The sequence below is a fragment of the Melanaphis sacchari genome, unplaced genomic scaffold (genome assembly GCF_002803265.2).
Source record: "Melanaphis sacchari strain LSU unplaced genomic scaffold, SCAv2.0 Contig48_pilon_pilon, whole genome shotgun sequence".
Taxonomy (NCBI): domain Eukaryota; kingdom Metazoa; phylum Arthropoda; class Insecta; order Hemiptera; family Aphididae; genus Melanaphis; species Melanaphis sacchari.
In genome coordinates this window covers 141,605-150,977 of record NW_020271327.1, presented here as the reverse complement: position 1 = coordinate 150,977, position 9,373 = coordinate 141,605, and the positions used below count along the sequence as shown (strand labels likewise).

At 27.7% G+C, this 9,373-nt stretch overlaps 2 protein-coding genes across 5 annotated transcripts; one reads left to right on the top strand and one right to left on the bottom strand.

The window, feature by feature from the left end:
- Positions 1-378: 378 nt before the first annotated feature.
- LOC112598485 (coiled-coil domain-containing protein 86) lies at positions 379-1,912 on the bottom strand. The gene is made up of 3 exons (XM_025344962.1): positions 1,538-1,912; positions 1,240-1,444; positions 379-997 (listed from the first exon to the last, which is right to left on the bottom strand). The coding sequence occupies exons 1-3, from the start codon at positions 1,606-1,608 to the stop codon at positions 914-916; spliced, it is 360 nt and encodes a 119-aa protein (XP_025200747.1). The 5' UTR covers positions 1,609-1,912; the 3' UTR covers positions 379-913.
- Positions 1,913-5,319: 3,407 nt separating this feature from the next.
- On the top strand, positions 5,320-8,345 carry LOC112598469 (phytanoyl-CoA dioxygenase domain-containing protein 1 homolog). 4 transcript variants are annotated; one of them, XM_025344941.1, is made up of 6 exons: positions 5,320-5,373; positions 5,688-5,748; positions 5,866-6,006; positions 7,024-7,288; positions 7,802-8,047; positions 8,134-8,345. In XM_025344941.1, the coding sequence occupies exons 2-6, from the start codon at positions 5,722-5,724 to the stop codon at positions 8,301-8,303; spliced, it is 849 nt and encodes a 282-aa protein (XP_025200726.1). In that variant the 5' UTR covers positions 5,320-5,373; positions 5,688-5,721; the 3' UTR covers positions 8,304-8,345. The 4 variants fall into 4 exon arrangements, with proteins under 4 accessions (XP_025200726.1, XP_025200728.1, XP_025200727.1 ...); XM_025344943.1 differs by lacking the exon at positions 5,320-5,373 and adding an exon at positions 5,488-5,578; XM_025344942.1 differs by lacking the exon at positions 5,320-5,373 and adding an exon at positions 5,506-5,588.
- Positions 8,346-9,373: the final 1,028 nt, after the last annotated feature.

Genomic DNA, 9,373 nt, shown 5'->3' with positions numbered 1-9,373 from the left:
GAAATCATCTTAAATAATCATACACACCCTAACAAAACTACAAGTAGGTAATATTGTGGCCAAAACAATCATGTATTGATCAGTATCACACTATTGTTACTGCCTTGTACAGTAATACCGGATAAATACAATTATTGTATTTTTACCCTACACCCACCGTGTATCTCAAATGTTTCATATCACCTTTAATGTGGTTGCAAATCAATATATAATATATAAATTTGGTTTTTATAAGGTTATTAGGGTAATATTTAGGCATGTAACAAACTAACAAATTTATAATAAAAACAAAGTTTAATAGTAATACATTTTTTTAATTTTTTAATAATTTCATTAAAATATATTTTACATTCTAATTCTTGTTCTGTGGAAATTAACAGTAAAAATTATGATCTATTTTGGCTTATAACATACCTTAGTTTATTATTTCTATGCATAATTTGAAAAATATCTTTTACATATGCATATAATATGCAACTTGTGACTGGTACTGGTGGTTAAAATTTTTAATGTTAAATACATATTGCTAAAAATGTCTAACCTTCTACTCTGAACTCTCTTATAACCAGTCTAATCTGTCATATAAATGCATTCTCTGGATGTACCACTTGGTATATCAGGCATGTGATTAAGTATTTTAATTTTAGTTTCTAGTAAAATCCACATTTTTAAGTTTTAAATAAATATTGAATTTGGTATTTATTTAATAATGAGTACCTGGAAATCTGTGCACACGCCTATGGATGCTAAATTAAACTATTGTCCATGCATGAATGTGTGAATTTCAATTTATAATTATCACTAGGTGGTAATTCAAATACTAAGATTGAGTCTTTAAAAAAATAGAAATATTATATTTATAGTATATTTTATATTACACTTATGTATTAGTAATATTTCAAAAATTAACATATTATTTGATATTTAATGTATCCCTTTTTTCAATTTGCCTCATTGCCTTTTTCCTCATTCTTTTGATTTTGGCAGGATTCTTAATCTGAAAAAATTGAAATTTTTTGTGTAATTTAACATTTAAAACAAGTTAAAAAAACAAGTTTTAAATAAGTTAAAATTAAAACTGATAACCTTAAGCATTCCAAATTATAATAGTTGTTAAAATCATTTTTTTTTTTATTCTGTAGATTTTTTGAAATAAAAAAAATAATGTTCAGTATAAGTACACTATACTTATAAATATCAAGATAAAAAACTAAATGAAAAATTAAAAAGATATATTACCACTTGAACAACTTCAGATTTTCTCTGATTTTCTGCACGTCTTTTAATGTTTTCACGTCGTCTTTCTTTTCTAGCTTCGTTTTCTGCATTTCTTTCATTGATCAAGGTTCTAGACAACTCTCTAGTTTTCTTAATATCTTCCCTTAGTTTTTGTTTACGTTCAAAAGACAATTTTAAACCTTTAGTTTTGTTGATGGACGAAAATCTAAAGCAATACAAATTTATCTGTGTAGTGTGTACTCAAAATGAAATCGTATTACTGATATTTATTCATAACTGTTGCAAATTTACAACTTACTTGGTTTTAGGTGTTTTCCAAAATCGTCCACATTTAGGCATACCACGTATCGGTGCTTCTTTCTCTGACATTATGTTATAGTTGATATTGAGTTATACGTAATGGCTATTACCCGTCTGGCGAGAAAGACAATATTAGAACAAATTAAGCATAAAGTCGTCTTCACAGCAGACTGAGTATTTTTTTTAATCGTGATTTAAATATTTAATTCTGCTCCGACCCATTAAAAATTAAAGCATAAATTATTAGTAAAATAAAATAAATTATTATGAGACGCGTGGACCCGTGGTCCGTAAGAATAAGTAATGAGTAATTAATAATTACTGATTGGTGATTAACGATTTTACCAAAACCGAACAGAACTCAGACCATGTGTTCATCATTGTTATCGTTTCACGGTGAACATGATAAGGACTTCGGGTATTTTTTCTAAAACCATAGAGGTAAGCAAAAAGTTTTTATTTTTCAAAGAGAATAAAAAAAAAAATAGAAGAGTCCAGTTCCTACAGTCCAGTGTCACCCGGTCTAGTTTTCATAAGCTGTAATTTTATTGTAATATCCACGATAATGGTTTTATCACCAAAATCCAGTTCGTTTAAGTGACTTTAAGTCATGCTTTAAATTGTTTAAAACGAACTGAATAGTATAAATGACATGACTCTTACTTAGACTTTCCATTTGTCTCAGTTTTAACAGCATGTTCCGGTGTCCCGGTCGGTCATTAATTTTGTCCCGGTTAATGGGAGCCAAGAGAAAAAAACTTTAACATTGTATTATTTAATAATAAAATATAGAATAATATTGTACACATAGCATCATTATTCAATATATAATTATCGTTTAATGTCATCTAAATTGAATCGACATGTTTTAGGTTTTGTCTTTCTTTTTTTTAAAAAAGCTTCAAAAATTTTAAACTTGAGACTAAAAAAAAAAGAAAAGGTTATTCAATATGATGTCCCGGTAAGGTGATTTTAAAATCTGGCAACCCTACTCTTATCAATACTGGCGCCTACTGCCTAAATACAATAGATTAAAATATTTATTTAATTTGTATGTTTAAAAGATGACAACGGCAATACCGTAGAATTCATTCACCTCTTCTCGCATAAATACCACAGACTTAATTCCTCCGGAACTCTGATTGTGCTAATTTATCTCAAAATATAATGGGTTAATGGTAATGACTATTATAAAATGTTTAATTAAAGGTTCCATTTGCCGTTTAAAACAGTTTTAGTAGAGACGAACTCGTATGAATACGAATACCTATCTATGTTTTTTTTTCTGTTTTTTTTTTTTCTATAATCAAAACAGCAACCCATCTGAAATCGGTTTATGTTAATAATTTTACTCGATCTTAAATTATTTATCAAGTTGACTTAACTAATCAACAACAAGCACACTAAATTAAATACAAAACTACTAATATATAAATCTTGTTTAAGCCGATGTGTAGGATTAATGATCGCACTAGCTCTAAGGCAATGCTAAAAAATCATGTGCTAAAAAATTCAAACCTTCCAAAATAATATTCTCCGTAAAATCACCAATTCACCACCTTATACATCAAACCTAATAACTAACAAGTAACAATACATACCGATTTAAATATTAAAACCTTCCGTGAGTTTTGTTATCACAATCACGAATTTTGATTGTTCATTAGGGAACAGATTGTAATAAATATATATTGTATTCCTTTAAAATAAAAAAAAATAAAATTGACTTAATAATATCTTGTTAAACTCGGTGTAACTAGTTATAGTTATAGTAATATAGCATAGAAATTTTTAATATTGTCATCAATTTTTCCATAGATAGATAATTTATATTTGCGTTACTGTTTACTTAGGTGATTGCAGGTTATTTGTAAACATGCCATAAGTTTTTACAAAAAGTATGTTTTAATATTTATTAATATCTCATTGAACTTAGTTCTTAGATAATACTGTTTAATGTTTATTTTATAGTTAACTATTGCATATTGTGGTAAATCCAAGAATAAAATATAATATTGTTGTTTGCAATTATTTGTGTAAGCGGCTATAGATGGGTTTATTATACATAATTACCTATTACTATGTTTAAAGAATGTTTATATAATCTTTTTATATGATTATTACAATAAATAAATTAGTTAACATTCTTCTAAAACTTGAAAAACATGAGGGAAGGGAACATTCATCGACACTAGATTCATAATTAAAACTGAAATATGTACCAATAGTGTACCTACATACAATATACAAATCAAATTTCTTTTTTAAGTACCTAGGTACCTATTTACCATAATTGTCGTCATCAACATAGACCACTTGCAGCAAACAAGTGCTTACCTATTTTCTCTAAACTTGAATTTATTAAAAAACAAAATTCATTCAACATTATAGTAGGTATCCACGTAATGTCACCGGTAAAATGTATATATATGTAGGTTTGGTAGGTACCCACTTTATGTTTAAAATGGACATTTTTATAGTTCAATACTCCGCTTTGATACGACGTGTTAAAATTCAAAAATCAATTATCAAACATTATAATAATTAAAAAGTAGTACTATTTGAATATAATATTTTTTATAAGTTGGGTATGTATGTTTGGACATATACTAAAACGTATAGCCAGTGCTCGACTTGGCAAAATTAAAGTAGGGGGACTCTTTTAATTTTTAAAAAAAGTGTTCCCATCACTTTTTAAACATTACTGAGCCGTTGGGAATACGCCCCCACACCTTCTAATACCCCTTTTTAAAACATAAAAAATATTTATAAATTATCAATTTAAAAAAAAAATTTTTATAAATATTGTAGGTATTGTATATTATAGTTACATCTTATAAAATGTAACAAAAAACTTAAAAATAACTCTAAATATAAAATTTTAATAAGTTACTGAGTGTCCAAGTATAGCTATTGACTACTTACTTTTCCGTTTTTTAAAAAATTTAAATTTATCACTTTGTAATTTCTTTTTTTCAGCTATCGTATAAACACTATAAACACAATAACAATTGTACATTTATATATAATATAACAAATATCAATTACTTAAGGTACTATTTAAGTAGTAACATAGGCGTGCACAGACTTCTGAGTCAGGTATAACTAAATTCAAACCCTCCCCCGCCACGGTCACGCAAGAAAAAAATTATGCCTATGAGCAACTAGTATATATTTAATCATGTAAATATCTATGATTTTGATATCAATTTTCTACGGCTATAACGTCTTATTACTTTTTTAGGTACCAAGCACCCACCCATTAATAAAAAAAGGCTCAGATGGGGCTAAAGCCCAATCAGCCCTACCCACGTGCATGCCTATAAGTAGTAAGAAAATTAAATTAATTGATAAAAATATTAGTAAATAATGATAACAGTGGTAACTGATAATATATTATATCATACTATAGTAGTATTAGTATATAGTATAAGGTCTATATATTATATAAATTATCACGGTCTGTAAGTTATGAAACTTGATTAAAGATAATTATCTATGGTAAGAAAAATTATGATGTTACGCGTGCATTTTGATAAAATTGCAGAATGATGCAGCGTCTCGTACTCGTACGTTCCTCTTAAAAATATAAGAAGTAGAGGTACCTAGATACGCTAAAATTTCTAAAAAAATAGTTGGGATACTCCCCCCCCCAAATCGAGCACTGCGTATAGCCTCAAAGCCACGTAGGTCAAACTGTTAACACTTATTTCTCACAAAGAATTAGATATAGGCGTATTTGTTTTATATATGTATGATATTGATTATTGTTTCATCTCTAACATATTAATTATTAATAAATACGATACACATAATATTCAACTACAAAAAAAGGTAATATATAAATTCAAAGTCCAACGAGCTATCGTTTTATGATTGGTATTATGGACAATACATAAATAATTATGTTATTATATGCTATAGGTATATAGCACTAAACAGTTGTACCTTGTACATTATTGACGTAGGAATACACGAATTTATTGTTATTGTTTAACGGTAAACTCTTTGTAATTTTTTCGGTCCGACTAATTATAATGTGTGTATAGGTACTACTGTATTTAGTATATATACCTATCATATTATACGCATTGTGATACCTATTCTGATTTAAGACGACAGGTATTAAAATTTGTTTTTATTTTCAGTATAACGTTGAAATCGTGGTCACCAGCGGGTATAATGGTTTATGAAGATTTAAAATCAAAAGTAAATATACAATGAAATACATTTCGTCATGTTGTGCATATTAATTATTATTACCTATATTTTAGGGCGTAAGTAGTATAAATGTACAGAGTTTAAGATGTATTTTTTTTTTTACAGTTTGATCAAAATGGTTACGTAGTAATAAAGAATTTCCTAAACGAAAAGGAGACAAAGGACCTCAAGAATGCAGGAGAAAAACTCACCGAAAACGTGCCGGATGACGTTAAAACCGTGTTTGTAACCAGTCAAACAAAACAAGTAAATATAGATTCTCCCCCTCCACTTGTAAGTTCTATTACCGAGTTAGGTTTATACACATTTTAATTCCTTTTCAATTATTTTACCAACAAAACAATAATGAACTCAATTCTTTGTTATATCATAATTCATAATTCATAAATATGATAATAGAATATATACAATCTGTAATAATAGTTACAATAAGCATATAAGCTGAATTTATACAATGATTATGAATGCGTGAGATGAATAGCAGCTACCCAGCAGTAACAATCGACATAAAATATTTAATATTTAACGTAGTGCGGCGTATTGTCAATAATAAAGTTTAAAACAAGCAGGTATTTGCCGTAGGTAGGTTTAAAATTTTTTTACAAATGAATGTATTGATATAATAATAATTTATTATTATATAACATATATATTAAAGTGACATTAAACTCATTAAGATGAGCATAATGATGAGACACACTCGAAATCTGTACAGCAGAGCGATTACCTTACTTAATCTCTTTTTTGGTAATTATACCTACCTAAGAGTAATAATTGTTAAAATAATTTCGGAGAAATACTCGGATGTACACGACTCATGCGTGACATACTATTAAGTTGATAATTAGACATTTTAAAACTTTATTTGATTATATTTTTCTACGATTCATAGGTAGGTAGTACCAACTGCAAATTAATGAAAATAGGTAATAATAGAACTAGCCATTTATTTTTTTTCTAAACTTAATGAATTTAAATTTCTTTTTTAACGTGTAAATACAATGTTAGTAATAAGCTAATAAATTGAAGTATAGTTCATGAACTTGTCTACGACCAAATTAAAAGCGTTCACGTTCATAGAAAATTAGAACACTGTGAAGTTCAATATTGACAAAAAAATGAACGTGTTCATCATTTGACACTAATCCGCTGTACTTTCTCGTCATTGTCATTACCTGCAGCGAATAGTGTATATTATTATGTTACGCTACATATCATATGTGCATGTTTATGATAATACCTATGTGTACAATTAATTTACAGGTGGCAGACGATTACTTCATAGAGAGTGCCGACAAAATATCTTTTTTTTACGAAAAGGCCGCGCTAGACGATGATGGACGCTTGCTGGTCGACGCCTCGTTGGCGCTGAACAAAGTTGGTCATGCCTTGCACAGATTACACCCGACGTTTGAGGCGTGCACCTATAGTGACAAGGTGATAAACGTTTGCCGATCTCTGGGCTTATTGAAACCGGTAGTGCCACAGAGCATGTACATTTACAAAAACCCCGGTATCGGAGGTGAAGGTTAGTATACAGGATGATTCACTAAGCATGTTCATCTTTTTTTTTTTTTCCAATAATACATTTATTCAAACGACAACCTTTTTTTACACCATAATTGTTATAAAGTGGATATTTTTTCTGAACATTTTGACGCATCAGGATTTAAATTTGCGAACGAGTCGTATTTGAGTTATTTAACTAAGGGTAATAGGCCAATGATTAAATAATGGGTTTCGAAAATATGGATATTATAGCTATGGTCTATAACAGAGGATTTTTTTTAATAAAAATAGCTAATATTTTAATAGGTAATAAGAAACGTTTACTTACTAGTTACCACATACACTTCTTTATAGAATTACTATATAATTATTTAATACTAATTAATATTAAAGCATTATTCATCGGAAATTACCCATTCAACTCATTACTTTTAAAAAGAACACAGAAATGGCCATCTCTTGATCTTTTGCTAGGCTTACTGTCTATAAACTCATAAAGGTACATACCTAATATTATTGTTTTAAAATTTAGTCATCTCACATCAAGACTCAACATTTCTTTTCACGGTACCAGATTCATTGATCGGATTTTGGATAGCCTTGGATGATGCCACGGTAGAGAATGGTTGTTTGTGGATGATACCGGGTTCACATAAGACCGATGTACATAAACGTTTTATTCGTAATCCGGACAAGTGCGCTACGAGTCAAACGATTTTACAGGGAACGCATCCAGAATATGAACAATCGCTGTACGTGCCGCTAGCCGTTGAGAAATGTAAGCTTTATGTTCTCTATAGTATGATATTATCCAACATGGATTATAAAACTAATTTATATTGAATAAATTGATTTTATTCGTAGCCAGCCTCGTATTGATACACGGTAAAGTGGTACACAAAAGTGAACATAACAAGTCACAGTATTCGCGACATGCATATACGTTTCACGTATTTGATGAAGCAATAAGCCAATATTCTGAACAGAATTGGTTACAGACAAAAGTTGGATTCAAACCCATTTATACTACATAAATATCATGAACAAAAATATAATAATTTTATACGACCAACGAATATTTATTTTTTTGAATACCTATAATAGGATAAAAGAGCAAACAGGTGGAACTGCTTTCTCTTGTACAGATATCGAGTAGACGGAATAGGTCACTATAATGGCTGTGTTAAATTTAAATTTAATGATAAATCATTTTACACGAAAAAGAATTCAGAGCAAAGATATTTTTATAAGAGTTTAAAGCTAAAATTTTGACAATATTCATGAAAATTGCGAAATTTAGCAAATTATTTTTTTAGTTAGAAAATTATAAAAATTTTTGTTTTTATACACAAGATTTAAAAATGTAATACAAGGTTATTATTTATTAGTTTTTCAACCTATACATGAAAAACAAATTCTACCGAAAGGCGAAAAGTCAAATTAGTTTTATATGATATTCATTTCAAGTTGAAATATTTACGGTATTCGATATTCACTCGTAAAATAATTATTTATCTTCAAAAAATGTTGATATTTTATTAAATTAAAATAATAATAATAATAATAATAATAATTATATAGATACTTGAAATTTTCATCAAATGTTTATATTATCATTTTCAATTTTCTTATTCTTTTTTTTTTTTAATGTCAATTAAAAATTATTTGCAGATAGATATACTTGAAAACTTAATATAAGATCCCATAAAATATATTTTTACATCAGTATAAAAATATTAAAAATACATAGACACAAATTATTTTCATATACCTACATTTTAAGTTTAAACTTTGATGAAATTTGTCAAAATCGCAAAAAGTTACAAACTATTTTGTGATTAAAAATTCATAAAAAATTTATCAAGATAGGGAACTATTATTTTGTTTAAACATTTAACTTCTAATCTGGACGAAATTACTATTTTTAGCGATAAATAACGATAAATTAATTATTTTGTTATAATGTAAAAATATTATTTGTAGAACTTAAAATTGAATGTTTTTAATATTATTATCTATTCTATTTATAGGTATTATGAATCTGTTTATGTTTTTCTATATTAATAGAAAGATGTTATACATTTTTAAATTATGCAAGTTGATA

Coding starts and splice junctions, on each gene's coding strand:
- LOC112598469 (XM_025344941.1), top strand. CDS start 5,722: ATGGTTTATGAAGATTTAAAATCAAAA. Junction 7,289..7,801: donor CCCCGGTATCGGAGGTGAAG/GTTAGTATACAG, acceptor TTTAAAATTTAG/TCATCTCACATCAAGACTCA. Junction 8,048..8,133: donor GCCGCTAGCCGTTGAGAAAT/GTAAGCTTTATG, acceptor TTTTATTCGTAG/CCAGCCTCGTATTGATACAC.
- LOC112598485 (XM_025344962.1), bottom strand. CDS start 1,608: ATGTCAGAGAAAGAAGCACCGATACGTGGTATGCCTAAATGTGGACGA. Junction 1,445..1,537: donor TGGAAAACACCTAAAACCAA/GTAAGTTGTAAA, acceptor GTATTGCTTTAG/ATTTTCGTCCATCAACAAAA. Junction 998..1,239: donor AATCTGAAGTTGTTCAAGTG/GTAATATATCTT, acceptor CAATTTTTTCAG/ATTAAGAATCCTGCCAAAAT.